Raw genomic sequence first — 19,371 nt, forward strand, 5'->3', positions numbered from 1 at the left:
AGATACTTTAGAAAGCAGCTCTAGTGAAATCCTGAATGTGTGACCTGTGGGTGTGAAGATCATCCCAACTCACCTCTCTTGTGATTTTGTATATGACCTACTTCTTGGAGAATACGCTTCCTTCGGTGTTTATCTTACATGAAAGTATCAAAATTCTAAATTTTGTTAAACTGTCTTCAATTTATGTCAGTAAACTTTGTCTTTTGCTTGGTTCATAATGTTCTTATATAAAATTTGACTTTCACTTAGATTCTTTTGTGATAAAATTTTCCTCATCCCTAGCCTATTCTAGTGTAGAAGGCATGTATTTTTATTAGTAGTAAATAGTGTGTTCATTCTGTTGTCTTAGAAATTTAGTGAATTGACTGCATTGTCAAATCGGTGCTTGTCTTAATAGATCTGTCCTTAGTAATGAGTTTCTTAATAAAAATATATATTATACTATATTCTACCTTAAAATTAGAAGTTTCTAATCTGGAGTTCTGTGAACTCTGGCTATTTCATTTTTAAGCTGACTGGGAGAATAAGGGTAGAAAAAGGACAAGTTAGGTATATTGTCTTTTATGTCTTCCTTATAGATGTTGTTGTTTAGTCCCATCCTTGTATGGTTCTTTATTTGTCCTAAGGCATCTCAGAATCTATAGTAGAACTACTAGATAGCTCTCTGGGACCTTCAGGAACTGTTCAGTCCTTGGTTCCAGAGCTTCCTCAAGCTATCTATGTTAGTGGTAGCTTCAGGAGACCAAAAATGATCTGTGGCCCCTAAAACAAGCTTTTAGAACTTTTTCCCCTCTATAGTAATATGTGTAATATCAAGATTAGGTTTTGTATTGTTAAGGTATCTATTTTCCATTTGGACCTGCTCCATCTGTTTTTTTTTTAAATATCTTTCAGAACTAGGCCAGGATAGTGAAACAAATAAACAAAAATCAGATGAAACAGTAGTAATGTAAAGGAAGTTTAAGAGATCCCAAATGTTAGGTTCTTCAGACACTGTGATGAGTATTCCTAAACAGAATGGTTTATCGTCGCTATAAGTTCTTATTTTTCCTTTAGTCTTAAAGGTCGGCTGAACCAAGTTAGAATTTTTTTTTCTATTAAAATAGAAGATTTTAAAGGAAATATTGAAGATCATCTGGTTTATTTTCATGCTATGATGGCTATATTTGCACCATTTACACAAACTGGTGTCTTGTTAAATATCACTTTCTAGGGAAAGTATTTTCAGTCTCCTTCTTTAACCTGTTAGAGTGTGTCAGTAGCTATTACTGAAACATTTTGTTGCATTTGTGTACATTAGATAATAGATAAATAGTATATATGGATCCTACTACAGAATGTCAGTCTTCTTTCATAACTGAATCTCTCTTGCTCCAGAATTTGTTATTCAGAAATGTTAGCAGTGAATCAGAAAGCTATATTTTTAAGTTGGGAACTTAAAAATATGATATGTGACAGATATATAATGTTAAATATACTGCCTTTTTATTTTAGTTTTTTATAAATGTATTTATTTTTATTTTATTTTTGGCTGCGTTGGGTCTTTGTTGCTGCGTACGGGCTTTAGTTGCAGTAAACGGGCTACTCTTCGTTGGTGCGAGGGCTTCTCATTTTGGTGGCTTCTCTTGTTGCGGAGCACGGGCTCTAGGCTCGCGGGCTTCAGTAGTTGTGGCATGCGGGCTCAGTAGTTGTGGTGCACGGGCTTAGTTGCTCTGCGGCATGTGAGATCTTCCTGGACCAGGGCTCAGACCTGCGTCCCCTGCATTGGAAAGCAGATTCTTAACCATTGTGCCACCAGGGAAGTCCCTATACTGCCTTTTTTTTTTTTTTTTTGCGGTACGGGGGCCTTTCACTGTTGTGGCCTCTCCCGTTGCGGAGCACAGGCTCCGGACATGCAGGCTCAGTGGCCATGGCTCACGGGCCCAGCCGCTCCGCAGCATGTGGGATCTTCCCGGATCGGGGCACGAACCCGCGTCCCCTGCATCGGCAGGTGGACTCTCAACCACTGTGCCACCAGGGAAGCCCTATACTGCCTTTTTAAGAAGTCAGAATGCAACTGTTTTACCCATGGAAAACTGAAGCAAAGAGAGATTTCAGTTGCCTGAAGTTATAGTGTGATAGCTTCGAGTCAGGAATGAAAGACACACTGCCAGGATTGGTGATCTATCAAGTGGAGTGAATCCCCGTAATCACATAGAAGAGCTAATAAAAGCTTATTAAGGGACTTCCCTGGTGATCCAATGGGTAAGACTCCATGCTTCCAGTGTAGGGAGCCTAGGTTCGAACTCTGGTTGGGGAACTAGATCCCGCATGCATGCCACAACTGAGTCCGCATATCGCAACTACGAAGTCCACATGCTGCAACTAAAGATCCCGCATGTGGCACCGAAGATCCCGTGTACTGCAACTAAGACCCGGCGCAGGCTAAATAAATAAATAAATAAGCAAGCTTATTAAAAGTCAATTTCACTCATCTAATTATTTATAAATTGATTTGTTTCTATTTTAAACTTAATGTACATACATATGTATTTAAGATGTTACACAAGTGTTGATCCATTTTAGATTTGAGTAATTCCTAGACTGGTTACCTAGAAAGTTTTTAAATGGTAATATTATTTTGGGCTCTGGACATTAAATAATATTCTTGGAAGAATGGCATCTAAATACAGACGTTGTTATAAGTTTTTTTTTCTTCTTCCCTAAAAAAACTCAACCTATATGTCTCTATTATATATAGATATAGAACTATGTTTGAGTGAATTCAGGCTAACACTTTACCAAAGCATATTGCACGGTGACAGTTTTTTTTCCAATTTTTACTTCTAGTGAATTTGGTTCCAAAATCATCTTACTGAAGCCAATTATCAAAGTGTTGCCAAAACTCTTTGAGTCTCGAGAGAAGGCTGTTCGAGATGAAGCCAAACTAATTGCTGTGGAGATTTATAGATGGATTCGAGATGCTCTGAGACCCCCATTACAAAGTATAAACTCTGTCCAGGTGAGGCACAAAGTTTTTTGGTTGTCTTTGTATAAGGTTAATATGAAGATATTTCCTTCCTGTCATTGTTGTTGATATTCTGTCCTTACAAATAATTATTTTTCATTCTTAATTTTGAAATCATTTTTTTCTGAGCATACCTGTTTCTACGGTTACTGTGTCCTCTCAAATTAAATACTGTGCATTCACCGATGCCAGTAGGTTAGTGTTGAATCTATAGCAGTTTATAAGATCCTTTTTTTAATTATTAATTACTTTATTTATTTATTTATCTTTGGCTGTGTTGGGTCTTTGTTGCGGTGCACAGGCTTCTTTTTGCGGTGGTTTCTCTTATTACAGAGCACGGGCTCTAGGCACGCGGGCTTCAGTAGTTGTGGCACGCAGGCTCAGTAGTTGTGGCTCACAGGCTCTAGAGTGCAGGCTCATTAGTTGTGGCTCACGGGCTCTAGAGTGCAGGCTCAGTAGTTGTGGCTCCGCGGCGTGTAGGATCTTCCCGGACCAGGGCTGGAACCTGTGTCACCTGCGTTGGCAGGCAGATTCTTAACCACTATGCCACCAGGGAAGTCCTATAAGATCCTTTTATAATACTTTTGAGTGGCAGGACTTAATATCTGTTTAGACAAAATGCATTCTATTTTTTACATTTCAGTTGGTTTTAGAGACATTATTTGTTGCAAATATATGTGAATTCATGAAGTAATGAGAGTGTCTTAAAAAGTGGATTTTATTCTTCTAAGTGCTTAGTCATATATCTTCAGTATAGTAGATATACATCAATTTGACTCATACTACAAAATGTGCACAATTTAAATTTATCTTTTCTTGTTTGCCTTATTAGAGCCACATAAATAAGAAATTGGGTTCTGATCTATTAGTAAATATAAATATATTCTCTAATGGCAGAGATATAGATATGTTTTTAAAATATTTTATGATATTTGCAGTTGAAAGAACTAGAAGAAGAATGGGTCAAACTGCCAACAGGTGCTCCTAAACCAAGTAGGTTTTTGCGTTCCCAGCAAGAACTAGAAGCTAAATTGGAACAGCAGCAGTCTGCTGGTGGAGATGCTGAGGGAGGTAAGCCACTTTTCAACGCTGGTTTCTATAAAAATTAGCAAGAACTGGCCCTGTCACAGTAACCTGTGTTCACGAGGTGCATTTTATAGGATTGCTGTTTAATAAAATACATACAATCCTATGGTTTGTAGGATTAGTAATTCTGATCCCTCCTGTATCAAGATTTCATCAGGGGTGTGAAAGGACAGCTGATAACTGTTTAATAAGTAAACGATTTCTTTTTTTTTTTTTTTTTTGGCCACACTGCGTGGCATGCAGGATATTAGCTCCCCGACCAGGGATTGAACCCATGCCCACCCCCTGCATTGGAAGGCCGAGTCTTAACCACTGGACTTCCAGGGAAGTCCCCATTTCATCCATTTTTAAGGGTTGTTTTGTTTTGTTTTCCTCCTGGAAGGTGGTGACGATGGTGATGAGGTACCACAGATAGATGCTTATGAGCTTTTGGAAGCAGTAGAAATTCTTTCCAAACTTCCCAAAGACTTTTATGACAAAATTGTAAGTAATGGTAGACTTCTTTCGTTTATTTCATTTTAAATAATTACTTGAATATAATTAGAGTGCTCTTCTGAGCCCTTTTCCTGGTGCACCCTCTTCCACCCCGTATCTTCCCTAATAAAGTGAGTCAGTTGTTTCTTCTTTGTTCCCATACTACTTTGTATATGTACCTACTTTAGTCCTTCTTTTTACTTCTTGCCAGAAACCTGAACATTATTCTTGACTTATATCTTTTCCTCGTTGTCTGTCTGGTTTTTACCTTTAAATATCTCTCAAATTCATCCCCCTTTCTCCATCCCCAGGATTTCTTTCTCTACCCCGGGGTTACTTCTTTTTTTTTTTTTTCCCCCTACCCCAGGCTTTCTTGACCTTGGCACTGTTGACATTTTTTTGCCAGATATTTCTTTGCTTGGGGAATTGCATGGGCGTTGTTGTATGTTTAGCAGCATCACTGGCCTTTACCGATCAGATATTAGTAATACCATTCCTCCAAGTCATGACAGTCAAAAATGTCTCCAGACTTTGCCAAATGTACCCCAAGAGACAAAATTATCCCCAACTGAGAAAGTTTTATCCCAGCCACTACCATCAGCTCTTGCCTTGTATGCTGCTATAATCTTCTTACAAGATACCCTGTCTGCTCTTGCCTCCTTCCCATCATATTTCACAATATAATTAGAGGTGTCATTTTTGAAAATGGAAATCTTCCCATAGTATTGCCTCATTAAAATCCTTCAATGGCTTCCATGGATTTTAAGATGATGTCTGAAATCATACTGTAGCCATTGAGGTGTGATTTATGGTACCTTTGAGGTCCCCACTTACCTTCCAGCCACATCTCTAATTCCTCTCACTCTCCATGCTTCAGTCATACTGAATTTCTCCTGGCATCAAATGTGCCAAGCTTTTTTTCCCCCCTAAACTCTAGGCCTTAATATGCTGTTCTTTCTGCCTATAACATTCTTCTCCCCCCATTTACCTCATAATAACTCTTCATCGTCTAGATCCCACCTTAAGTATCACTTCTTGGGGGAGATTGTACCTGAAAGCCTAAACTGGGCTAAGTCCTCTTGTTGTATTACCAAAGCAGCTTGTACTTCTCCTGTCACAGTCGTCATGATCTGATAGTTATTTATTGAAGATCATCCTACCTCTGCTATCAGCTCCTTGAGTATCCTGTTATCTTCTGATTAACAAATAAATATTTGATAAATTGAATTGAATTGTAATTCCTTCAGGGTGATGGGTTTGTCATCTTGTTTTTATCCCCAGTTCTCTCCAACAGTGGGTATTCGAATTCTAGTGAAGCATATTGTACTTTATATACACAAAACAAAAAATTAGCATTATACCTACAATCTGGAAAACTAATATCCAGGATTAGAACAGTATTGGTTGTTGGTTATGTGTTTGTTCTTTTCTGGTCTTTCTAATGTTATCAATATGGAAATTCCTCTCTCCTGTAGATGTGCCGCTGTGAGATATGCTAGAAATGCTTTCTATTAATGTTTTCTGTTTAACACTTGCTTAAAGTTTACCCAGAAAATGAGAAGGAAAAGTCTATGGCATTTCATTCTGTTTACTTATTGTAGAACATTAGGGTTATGAAATGTTACAAAAATACTTTTAATATATGAACAAAATTTTATGTATATGAGCAAAACATTCTGATTGGCTACACAGTTTTGTAATTTTGATTTCTGACTAGCTTTAGAAAGTTTCTGAAAACAAAAAATATATATCTTTGAATTAGTAGCATGCAAGAAATAGACTTTTATTTTGCGCTCTTATTTTCTGTTCTACAATTGACTCATATTGTGTCTTGTAGGAGGCAAAAAAATGGCAAGAAAGAAAAGAAGCCCTGGAAGCTGTAGAAGTACTAGTGAAAAACCCCAAACTGGAAGCAGGCGATTATGCAGATTTAGTAAAAGCTTTGAAGAAGGTAAATGTGAGGAGTTTCAGCATTGGTATCCCAACAGCAGACCAGGCCATTGAGTTTTTCTTCATCAGTCAATCTTTTTTTACCACAGTTGCATTGCCATTTAGGGAACACTATTGATGGTTTTTGAATTATAGGCATACATTTTTTTAAGGGTTATTTAAAATGACTGTCCTAGGCTAGTTTAGAGGGATTGGTTTTCAATCTTTATTATCACTTTGACTTTAAATATGCTGTTTGGTAGCTTGTACAAATGTCAAGAAATAGAGAATCTTGCTGATCTAGAACCAGATATTCTAGTTTTATAATTCTACAGAATGAGCTTTTTAAATTGGCTCTATTTAATGGGACAAATATTAAATATGAAGAGTGTTTTTCATTAGATAGCGAGGGATACCACCTTGTATTATATCAGCATGTAAAGTACAGGATCTGGGGATATGTGGTCAATTATAAAGCAGGTAAGTACTAAATAAGAAAGAAATATTTTAGGAAATACTCCTTTGTTATTGCTTAGGTCCAAACAAGTTGAATGCTGGGGTGTATATTTTTGTATGTACTGACTTTTCATAAAGTCTGAAAGTATAGATCAGACAATTGTGGATGTAGTTATAGAGCTTAATAACAAACTTTTTTTTTTAATTTACTCATTTAATTAATTTATTTGTGGCTGCGTTGAGTCTTCGTTGCTGCGTGTGGACTTTCTCTAGTTTGTGGCCAGCGGGGGCTACTCTTCGTTTCAGTGCACAGGATTCTCATTGCAGTGGCTTCTCTTGTTGTATAGAACGCAGGCTCTAGGCACACGGGCTTCAGTAGTTGTGGCACACAGGCTCAGTAGTTGTGGCTCATGGGCTTTAGAGTGCAGGCTCAGTAGTTGTGGCACACAGGCTTAGTTGCTTCGCAGCATGTGGGATCTTCCCAGAACAGGGCTCGAACCCATGTCCCCTGCCTTGGCAGGCAGATTCTTAACCACTGCACCACCAGGGAAGTCCCTGAAGACATTTTCTTGAATATAGCAAGGATGAAAATGTTTTGTTTGCTTCTTCAGCCTGAAATTGCAGAGGATTAGCATGGTGGGGGGAGGAGGTTACTCTTTAATTATATGTGTATATAAGAGTAATTCTCATTATTCATAGTACTTATGTTCTGTAAAGTCACCACAGACACTGAATTAGCAAATGCTGAACCATTGCTCCAAGGGAAGATACAGCGTTAAGGTCCTGCAACCCTCTGGTCACATTTTCATCAACCGATCAATGCATAACCTTGTTTTATTCTATTTGAAGACATCTTATTCAGTATGTATTATTGATCCATTAACATTGAACTCACAGCCAACAGAAATATAACTCGTGCCTGAACAAAGCCTACCTAACACATTTATTTTCTCCGAAAGGGACATCACAGCACTTTTGCACATAGGAACACCAGACAACACTTCAGCAGTACACTTGGGGGCCATTTTAAACAGTGAAAGCCCCAATCAAAAGCACAAAAATGCAAAAAACCAAGGCAGTAAATAGACTACGAAAAAGATACTTGGGTACAGTATGAGAGCTGAAAGAAGAAGGCAGAGTATTGCATTGTTCACCTCAGCTGGGAATGTGCACATCCAGCAACATAGATTTTTCCTAGCTCTGTGCTTGTCTGTGAGTGACCAGGAAAGTGCCTCAATTATTGATTTGGGGCTTATAAGTTAATTTTAATGTGTGGATGAATTCACAAATATGAAATCCATAAATAATGAGGATGGACCGTATCTTCTCACAGTCACCCTTCCTTTGCTTTCCTCTAAGTAGGATTTGGAGACAGGGATATTATTTGTCAAAATCGTTTTTCATCAGTCTTCCATCTTGAAGAGCCAAAGACCCAGGCAAGACTACAGTCGTCTCTTGGTATCCCCGGTGGGGGGAGGGGGGGTGTTCCAGGAGCTCCCACCTATACTAAATCTGTTCAAGTTCCTTGTATAAAAAGGCATAGTACAATGAATACTGTTGGCCCTCCATATCTGCAGTTATGGAGGACTGACTGTAATTAAAAGGGAATTGCCCTAGGGAAAACATTTCGCCAACCTGGAGCCTGGGAGGAAAAAGGAAGGGTAGAAGGTGGTAAGGGAAATGAGATTCTAGTGGCCTTGAAGAGAGCTTCAGATTTTCTGTAAGTTCTAGCATATAATTTTTATCAGGAATCTTATGGAAACATATATTGCACTGAATTCTCAATGGCTCAAATAAAAGCTTTTATTTTTCCCTATGTAATGATCAGGAATGTTAATTGGAATCAGGAATGTTAATAGTTGATGTTCTCTACATGCATTTTCTTAGGATATTATATTTTCAAATGAAGACTGTTCTGTGATTTCCATTGGCATTGTGACTATGAATATAAGCTCTGTCTGTATTCTATACAGAGAAGATTATGGGTCTTTATATTTGGGTAGACATAGACAGTGGATTTCTGTGAGATCTTAGGGTAGCAGGAGGCACTTTCCCTCTTTACATGGTGGAGTGGGGGCAACCAATCAAAGGCAACAAACAAGTAAAAAGAAACTTAATTTTGTGGCTAAAATATTTAAAACAATGAAAAGTTAATGTCAATGTAAATTAACATGACATTTTGTGGGGTTTTTTTGGTTTTTTGTTTGTTTTTTTATTTTTGGCTGTGTTGGGTCTTCATTGCTGCGTGCTGGCTTTCTCTAGTTGCAACGAGTAGGGGCTACTCTTCGTTGCGGTGCATGTGCTTCCCATGGAGGTGGCTTCTCTTGTTGCAGAGCACGAGCTCTAGGAGCATGGGCTTCAGTAGTTGTGGCACACGGGCTTCAGTAGTTGTGGCTTGTGGGCTCTAAAGCGCAGGCTCAGTTGTTGTGGTGCATGGGCTTAGTTGCTCTGCGGCATGTGGGAGCTTCCAGGACCAGGGATCGAAGCCATGTCCCCTGCATTGGCAGGCGGATTCTTAACCACTGTGCCTCCAGGGAAGTCCAAAATTTTGTTTTGGTTTTTTAAATCAGTTTACTGTTTTTATGTTTTTTAATTATTTATTTATCTATTGCGGTACGCGAGCCTCTCACTGTTGTGGCCTCTCCCGTTGCGGAGCACAGGCTCCGGACGTGCAGGCTCAGCGGCCATGGCTCACGGGCCCAGCTGCTCCACGGCATGTGGGATCTTCCCGGACCAGGGCACAAACCCGTGTCCCCCGCATCGGCAGGCGGACTCTCAACCACTGCGCCACCAGGGAAGCCCTGTTTTTTTTATTTTTATTTATTTATTTATTGGCTGTGTTGAGTCTTCGTTGCTGTGCGTGGGCTTTCTCTAGTTGTGGTGAGCGGGGGCTACTCTTCGTTGCGATGCATATGCTTCTCATTGCGATGGCTTCTCTTGTTGTGGAGCACGGGCTCTAGGTGCTCGGGCTTCAGTAGTTGTAGCACGAGGGCTCAGTAGTTGTGGCGCACGGGCTTAGTTGCTCCAAGGCATATGGGATCTTCCCGGACCAGGTTTCGAACTTGTGTCCCCTGCATTGGCAGGTGGGTTCTTTAACTACTGTGCCACCAGGGAAGCCCTATATATGTTCTTTTTCATATTCTTTTCCATTATGGTTTATCCCAGGAAATGGAATATAGTTTCCCGTGCTATACAGTAGGACCTTGTTGTTTATCCATCCTATATATACTAATTTGTATCTACTAATCCCAAACTCCCAATCCTTCCTTCCCCCACCCGCTCTCCACGCCATATTCATATTATATTCACCTGTGTTGGTCTTTGTAGACCCATCCCTCTTTTTTCCGTAAATAGTTTCTTCTCTCTAGTGTCTATGAAGTAATCTTACTAATTTCCCAATTTTACCCTTTAATGCAAATAGTAAAAAACTATTCATTTTGAAATTCCTTATGATATTCCTGAAGTTATTTCATAAACTGTCTTCTTCTAAGTTGTCACCTGACCTAGCATATTTTGATGGCTTTCTTGTTCTCACGGGTTATAGTTCTTTATAAGATTCCTTTTCTCCCTCCCTCCCACCCCTCAGATAGCTTCTTTGACTTTGTCAATTACCTATGGATATTGGTTGGTATATATATATTTTTTCATCTTTAAGATGTGGGTTTTCAAGGTGTTTTATTATATAATCTCCATTGACTTTCTCTGTGTTATTAATACTTTTTCACTTGGTCTTTCTTGGTCTTTCTTTTTCTTGTATTCATTATAGTTTTCTAAACACAATCACGATGGGTTTTGGGGGGTTTTTGGTTTGTTTGGTTAACAGTGTTTTTGTTTTGATTACTGTTTAGTGGCTTACACTACTAGTTAAAGGTAAATACTAATTATTACTTAAAATCACATTGTAGGCCTAGATTTATGGGAGAAGTGACAGCACTTTTAATTACAGAATATTTCCCATTATTTAGCTTAAATTAACATTGTGAGCTAAAGCTTTCATTCCCAGCTCTAGAACAGAGTTGCTGAGTTTTTCCTCAACGCTGGAATAGAGTCCTCCCACATACACTGTTTTTCTTAAAAATAAACACTTTTCCATATTCCCCACTTCCGTTTTGTTTTTTGTTTGTTTGTTTGCTTGTTTTGGCCACACGGCACGGCGTGCGGGATCTTAGGAACCCGTGCCCCCTGCATTGGGAGTGCGGAGTCTTAACCATTGGACCACCAGGGAAGTCCCCCCACCACTCCCATTTCTCAGTTAAGAACAACTTGTTTAATCAAACTGAGATGTGTGACAGTGAGTGGTAATATGCAGATATTGTAATAGATGCCTGGTTCATTGCTCATCAATAAATTCATTCAATCTTCTATTATATCCTGAACTATAATAGGTTCACAAGATCCTCTTCAAAACTTTACATTAGGATCATCAGTGTCTGATATTCAACTTCCACTGGTTATTGATCTAATGGTAACTTTAGAGGTAGTCTCTCTTTTTTTTTTAATTAAGAACGTCTTCTTTTTTAAAAATTTTTAAATTTATTTTTGGCTGCGTTGGGTCGTCGTTGCTGTGCACAGCCTTTCTCTAGTTGTGGCAGTCGGGCTACTCTTCCTTGCGGTGCGTGGGCTTCTCATTGCCGTGGCTTCTCTTGTTGCAGAGCACAGGCTCTAGCGGGCTTCAGTAGTTGCAGCACGCGGGCTCAGTAGTTGTGGCTCTCGGGCTCTAGAGCGCAAGCTCAGTAGTTGCGGTGCACAAGCATAGTTGCTCCACGGCATGTGGGATCTTCCCAGACCAGGGCTCAAACCCATGTCCCCTATATTGGCAGGCAGATGCTTAACCACTGCGCCACCAGGGAAGTCTCTAGAGGTAGTCTCTTTTTTTTTTTTTTTTGCGGTACGCGGGCCTCTCACTGTTGTGGCCTCTCCCGTTGTGGAGCACAGGCTCTGGACGCGCAGGCTCAGCAGCCACAGCTCACGGGCCCAGCCGCTCCGCAGCATGTGGGATCTTTCCAGACCGGGGTACAAACCCGTGTCCCCTGCATCGGCAGGCGGACTCTCAACCACTGCACCACCAGGGAAGCCCTAGAGGTAGTCTCTTAAGGATGGGATTGAATGATGGCCTTTAATTGGGGCAGTATAACAAAATCACCTTTTGAGCTATATTAAAATACTGATATCCAAATCCCATCACAAATTCATTGAACTAGGACCTCTTGGAATGGGGCCTGGCATGTTTTTGATGACCATTCCTAGAATATACATTTAGATGTTAAATATAAAGTCTAGCATGTAAATAATACCTGAGATGCTTTGGTAAGGAAAAATAATCCAGACGTTTACAAATACCAATAATGTGTTCAATACAAAACTGAATAGAATTTTTACTCCATAGATTTATAGTAATTACAGATTTAACAAAATGTTTATTAGGACCCTGATCTCATCTTCTCATAAGGAAAATGAATTTGCCATGAGTTTACAGGGAGAATATGCTTTAGTAAAGAGAGCAAAAGCTTTGGAGTCAAAGCAGACCTAGGTTTGAATCACAGCACTGCCGTTGGCTAGCTCTGTGACCTTGAGCATGTTAATCTCTATTTATTTTTTTTTAAATAAATTTATTTATTTTTGCCTTTGTTGGGTCTTCGTTGCTGCACGCAGGCTTTCTCTAGTCGCGGGGAGCTGGGGCTACCGTTCGTTGCAGTGCAGTCTTCTCAGGCTTCTCTTGCTATGGAGCACAGGCTTTAGGCACGTAGGTTTCAGTAGTTGTGGCGCACAGGCTTAGTAGGTGTGGCTCACGGGCTTAGTTGCTCCGTGGCATGTGGGATCTTCCTGGACCAGGGCTTGAACTCGTGTCCCCTGCATTGGCAGGCAGATTCTTAACCACTGCGTCACCAGGGAAGTCCTCTATTTAATTCTTGAAATCCACAAAATTGAGATAGTAATAGTACCTGCTTTATAGGGTTTGAGTGAAAATTAAAATAAGGATTATAAAGCACCTATAAAATTATGGCATCTAATGTTTTAAAATTTTTATTGGGGTATAGTTGCCTTACAATGTTGTGTTAGTTTCTACTGTACAGCAAAATGAATCAGCTATACATATACATATATCCCCTCTTTTTTGGATTTCTTTCCCATTTAGTTCACCGCAGTGCATTAAGTAGAGTTCCGTGTGCTATACAGTATATTCTCATTAGTTATCTATTTTATACATAGTATCAATAGTGTATATGTGTCAATCCCAATCTCCCAGTTCCTCCCACCCCACCTTCCCCCTTGGTATCCATACATTTGTTTTCTACATCTGTGTCCCTATTTCTGCTTTGCAGATAAGATCATCTGTACCATTTTTCTAGATTCCACATGTATGCGTTAATATACAATATTTGTTTTTCTCTTTCTGGCTTACTTTACTCTGTATGACTCTCTCTGTGTCCATCCATGTCTCTACAAATGATTCAATTTTGTTCCTTTTTATGGCTGAGTAATATTCCTGTGTGTGTGTGTGTGTGTGTGTGTGTGTGTGTGTGTGTGTGTGTGTGTGTGTGTGTGTGTGTGTATATATACACCACATTTTCTTTATCCATTCCTCTGCTGATGGACATTTAGGTTGTTTCCATGTCCTGGCTATTGTAATTAGTGCTGCTGTGAACATTGGGGTGCATGTGTCTTTTTGAATTATGGTATTCTTTGGGTATATACCCAGTAATGGGATTGCTGGGTCATATGGTAGTTCTGTTTTTAGTTTTTGAAGTTGTTTTTAATAAATGTTAGTCTTTTAACCCTTACTCCTCAGCACTTAGGGAATATATGTAGGTGCCAAATAGAACTTTGTTGAATGCTATGCATTAGGGGTTCTTTAATTCAGGGAATCTGGAATGAAGTGTTCTGCTTATGAAATACCACATCTTAGGGATAAAGTCCAAAATAGAATGGAAGCATTACTTCTACCTGGGAAAAGAGTGAAAAAACAAGGGTTTGGGAGCACTTAAAAGTAAAGCAGCTTTTTAACACCAGCTGACTTGAGCAGTATACCAAAGTAAAATCTCATTAGGAGGGAACTGAGGCATAGTCACTGTCTTGCTAGATTGACACAAATGCAGCTACTACCTATGACTTTTGATAAGTTCTGGGCCTTGTAGGGTATGCTATCAGAGGGTGGTAGTATAAACATTGCTGGAGGAGACTCTGCTGAGAGACTCTGAATACAAGTCTGATGGTCACTACATAACTAAAATGGCAGCTGCAAGGCCAGAAGCTCCCTCAGAGGAATGGTTGCAATGGCATTTGCAATTTAGAGTCCACATCAGCTTCTTTTTTTTTTTTTTATTTAATTTTTTTATTGAAGTATAGTTGATTTACAGTGCTGTGCCAATCTCTGCTGTACAGCAAAGTGACTCAGTTATACACATAGAGACATTCTTTTTTTAAATATTCTTTTCCATTATGGTTTATCACAGGATATTGAATATAGTATAGTTCCCTGTGCTATACAGTAGGACCTTGTTATTTATCCATCCTATATATAATAGTTTACATCCCATCAGCTTCTTGAAGGTACCTACAACAGTTTCTACTGGTGTTTCTTGGGTATAAATTTTAGAGCTGCTACTCTGTGGTGTCTTTTGGAGATACACCGTCTTTTGGCTTTCCCTGCCCCAAAGCAAAGTCAGCAGGCCTCCAGCTTCTCTGCCATTATCAGAGTCACCTCCTGCACAGTTGTGCAATGCTGACAGCCCATACTACCACAAATGGAGCGTTAGCGATTTGACCTGGTTTTATGTATATTTTACCGGTAGAACTTTAAGATAGGAGACTAAACATAATGAAGGGAAGCTCCCAAATTTGATATTGTCAAGGAAGAATCTTTCCTCTTTTGTAGGAAACGAAGTTGGCTATTCATTACATAATAGCTTTCAGAGTTCTTTTAAGAATAAATTTTCAGTTCCCTTCTATGGGGCTGTGACTCTTTTGTTTTCCTTTCTTTCCACCCTCTGTAGGTTGTTGGAAAGGACACCAATGTCATGTTGGTGGCTCTGGCAGCAAAATGTCTTACTGGCCTGGCTGTTGGGCTAAGGAAGAAATTCGGACAATATGCAGGACACGTAAGTAACACTCCTTTTTTTGATACAAATCAACAACGTTATCAAGAATGGCAGGCTAGTTTGCTTTATGCTTTAAAACAGCTTTTTGGCACAGATCTTTATATATATGGGGAAAGTAAATTTCTCACTAAGTTTTGTTAATACTGAGCATAACTCCTTACAACATTTCAATAAAAATGTCAGTTGTAACTAAATTCACTAGCTTTATGTAGAAAATCAGGCACTTGACCTAAAGTACTTAGTTCAATTGATTTGCCTATTACTTATTTACTTATATCTTGCTTTGCTCTTAAAATATTATATACAGTATAACAGTATGAAGTATAACTTGTGATAACCAGAACAGAGTAAAAATGAGAGCAGGAAAGACAATATAAAACCGGAAGTGAGATTAATATATAAAATGTATTTTATGGTGTTTTTCTATTTTAAAAAGTAGTTTACTTATATACTTGAGACATCTTATATAGGTTACACTGTTGGTGATATATCAGTTTATTATAAGAAACTCTGACTAGAGACATTCGTTGAACATAAATTTGGAAGCAATCAAGTTTGCTAACAGTTTTAACAAATTGCGATGTTTTCTTTAATTCTGGCATCTGTCAGTTGGCCTCTAAATCTCATCTGTATTACTTAAAATGGCTCAGCATCCTGAATATTGACCATAGTGAACTTTAGGGTTTAACTTGCTAGCCACTGATCATTTGATTCCCTGGATTGACTTTTGAGAGTCTCCTAATAGTCTGTAGTCATGTGTCAGTTTTATATTGAAGCAAACATCAAACCTCACTTAGTTATGGTATTTGGAGCTTGCTTACTCATAGCATTAAAAATAATTTCAGAGAACTCAACTGAAAAAAATAAGACACTACCAAATAAAAATAAATCATGACTAGCTTGTTACCAGGGAAATAAAAATAAGGGTCTTTAAAACCCTTAAACGTGTAAATCACAAATTGGAGTAAAATTATAATCATTATGTTTATAGTAATCATTACTTATTATATAATATCTCTGTGTGTGTATGGTATCGAGTGTATTGATTAGCTTTTGGTCAGTTTTGTGTTACTTAGAATATTTTATACTTCTGTATTATAATTTTTCAAGCTAGAAAACAATCTTTAAAGTACATTTTAATTTACTAAATTTATAGTTAGATGATTACCTGACCATTTAGTTTGAATTCTGATTCTGGCTTTGTGACATTTTGGTGTGCAGCTTAAAGAATGTCTCTAGTGCTTTATAGTTTGGGGTATTTGTCTCCCCTTAAAATTACATCATATACAGTGTTTGATATCAAGCACGTTAGTGTGGTTCAGCTTTATTTTCCTTAGCTACTTATAAACTGTCTTTTTGACAATATATATAAAAGTGAACTTTAGCTTTATAGCTATTAAAATATCTTGATTTTTGATTGGCAGGGGGCAAAATGGGTAAAGGAAGTCAATTGTATGGTGACGGATGAAAACTAGACTTTTGGTGGTGAGCACGCTATAGTGTATACAGAAATCGAATTATAATGTGGTACACATGAATCTTAGATAATGTTATGAACCAGTGTTACATCAATAAAAACAGTTTTTAAAAGTATATTGATTTTCAGGTTTATTACTAACTCTTAGTATTAAAAAGTCTTTTATATTTCTCCATGGAAACTGTATTCCTTCTGATCTGTATCACTTCTATGAAATTTTTTTAAAAAATTGGGTTGAGGGAGGTGCCATTGAGCTTTGCTAGATATTTTAGACCTTAAAAAGCAACTTTAATTTGCCTGCCAGCACAGTGCCTGGCTACATATACTCAATACATATACTTGGTATTCAATAAATATTTAATGAATTAGTGATAGTTTATAAGATAAACATTATAAAAATTCTAACTTTACTGATCTAAACTTAGTACTTGAGTAAGAAGACACAGTTCTGATCAAAATTGCTGGGCTTCCCTGGTGGCACAGTGGTTGAGAGTCCGCCTGCCGATGCAGGGGACACGGGTTCGTTCGTGCCCCAGTCCGGGAAGATCCCACATGCCGCGGAGCGGCTGGGCCCGTGAGCCATGGCCGCTGAGCCTGTGCGTCTGGAGCCTGTGCTCTCTGCAGCGGGAGAGGCCCCAACAGTGAGAGGCCCGTGTACTGCAAAAAAAAAAAAAAAAAAAAAAATGCTATAGTTTCTGGTACTGTTTCTTTTTTCTTTAGTGTAGTGAAGAGGCAGAAGACATCTCAGTCCAAGTGAGGGCTATCAGAATCTTGGGTGGGGAGGAAGGATTGTATACTATACCTGTTCCCCTACCCTAAATCCACCTAGTTGAGGATCATTTTGTCCAATAAGAGTTGTTACTGATAAAAATGATTGTAAGGTTGCATATAAGGTACAGGTGCAAAAAAAAGGTTGAGAAACATTGCTGTGGTGGTATAGGCATAAGATTGTTCCAGCATAAGATTCTTATGCCCTTCAAGGAAGGAAATGACTTCTTAATCCAACTTAGATGTTTATTTTTTTGTTTATTTTGGTAGAGGCAAACATTGTTTTAATAAGTTTTATTGAGATATAACTTACATACTATAAAATTCACCGTCTTAAAGTATATAATTCAGTGGTTTTAGTATATTCATAAGGGTGTGTTACCATCACTACTATCTAATTCCAGAACATTTTCACCACCCCAAAAAGAAACCCTATATCCATTAGCAGTCACTCCCCATTCTCCCCTCCCCCAGACCCTGGCAACAACTGATATACTTTTCTGCTTCTGTGGATTTGAAGTTTTGTACAAATGGAATAATACACGTGTGGTCCTTTGTGACTGGCATCTTTCACTTAGCATAATGTTTTCAAAGTTCATCCATGTTGTAGCATATATCAGTACATCATTCCTTTTTTTTTTTTTTTGCCGAATACATTCCAACTATTCACTTTTAAAGGTTGTACCAACCATTTTGGAGAAATTCAAAGAGAAGAAGCCTCAAGTGGTACAAGCCCTGCAGGAGGCAATTGATGCAATCTTTCTTACTGTAAGTTGAGTTTGTGGTTTTGTCTAAAGTAAAGTTTGTCAATGTAATATTTTGATTGTTCTTTACATTTGAGAAAAGCTTATTGACCACATTTTCTTTCTAAAGACCACACTACAGAACATCAGTGAGGATGTTTTAGCAGTAATGGATAATAAAAATCCAACCATCAAGCAGCAGACATCTCTTTTTATTGCAAGAAGCTTCCGCCACTGCACTGCTTCTACCCTGCCAAAGAGCTTACTAAAGCCCTTTTGTGCTGCTCTACTTAAGGTATAGACTTTCTTTGAAATTGAGGAAATATTTTATACCTAGGCAAGATTTTGTTTTTTCTACTGATTGTGTACAGTGACTACTTGACTTTAAGACTGTAGATTATTGTCTTTTGAGGAGAGACCCTCTGTAGCTTTGAAAATTGAATCCAAATTCTTGTATTATTTATGTTCCTGTTCTTGAAGAAAAGCACAAATTAGCTTTATAATTTCACTAACTACTAAAACTTTTATTTCTTATTTGGCCCATAAACTGATATTCAGCTGGATCTGGTCAAGCACAGGCATCCAGTTTAGAATATTTAAAGATCATTTGAGTATGAAGCATTTTAGATAGAGGGTAAGAGGAAGGGTAACTTAATTGGCAAATAGAAAGCTAAGCTTAGATTCTGTGAATTGTAAAAAGCAAATTCTTTATCTAACAACCATCAGTCTGAATTAAAATCAGTAATACCTAAAGAACCTTGTATCAAGATCATCTTGCTTACTTCCGGACTATAGCACATCAATGATTCTGCTCCTGAAGTCAGAGATGCTGCATTTGAAGCATTGGGTACTGCTTTGAAGGTGGTTGGTGAGAAAGCAGTAAACCCATTCTTAGCTGATGTCGACAAACTCAAGCTTGATAAGGTAGGTTAGTAATGGGTTTTAATGAAATTGGATAGCGGTCCTGTCTCTGTGCAATATGGGTTTGTTTACTGGTATCCTTTTGATCAGAATTTCTTGATTAGTAGAAATATCTTTCAAATTATAAAAAATAAAATAAAATAAAATTGAATGACCAATCTGTAGAGGAGGTAAAAATGATGTTTTGAGTTAATTTCATTTCTAATATCTGGAAAATTGCCTTTCTAAATATGAATGTCTTCCATCAAAAATATGGTTATTGTTTATTTTTAATTTTCATTGCAGTATAGTTGATTTACAGTGTTGTGTGAGTTTCTGCTGTACAGCAAAGTGATTCAGTTGTACATATATCCATTCTTTTTTAGATTCTTTTTCCGTATAGGTCATTACAGATTATTGAGTAGAGTTCCC

General features: G+C 38.2%; 1 protein-coding gene across 3 annotated transcripts in view; it reads left to right on the forward strand.

The window, feature by feature from the left end:
• Window positions 1-19,371, forward strand: part of CKAP5 (cytoskeleton associated protein 5) — a 106,803-nt gene that overhangs the window by 39,555 nt on the left and 47,877 nt on the right. For all 3 annotated transcript variants that reach the window (XM_079928414.1, XM_079928415.1, XM_079928416.1), the window contains exons 5-12: window positions 2,830-3,001; window positions 3,946-4,078; window positions 4,476-4,576; window positions 6,405-6,518; window positions 14,947-15,051; window positions 17,975-18,064; window positions 18,170-18,334; window positions 18,835-18,963. In XM_079928414.1, the coding sequence (XP_079784540.1) occupies window positions 2,830-3,001; window positions 3,946-4,078; window positions 4,476-4,576; window positions 6,405-6,518; window positions 14,947-15,051; window positions 17,975-18,064; window positions 18,170-18,334; window positions 18,835-18,963 (1,009 nt within the window). The remainder of the gene's footprint in view (window positions 1-2,829; window positions 3,002-3,945; window positions 4,079-4,475; window positions 4,577-6,404; window positions 6,519-14,946; window positions 15,052-17,974; window positions 18,065-18,169; window positions 18,335-18,834; window positions 18,964-19,371) is intronic.

The sequence above is a fragment of the Stenella coeruleoalba genome, assembly GCF_951394435.1.
Source record: "Stenella coeruleoalba genome assembly, chromosome: 8".
In the NCBI taxonomy this organism is placed as follows: domain Eukaryota; kingdom Metazoa; phylum Chordata; class Mammalia; order Artiodactyla; family Delphinidae; genus Stenella; species Stenella coeruleoalba.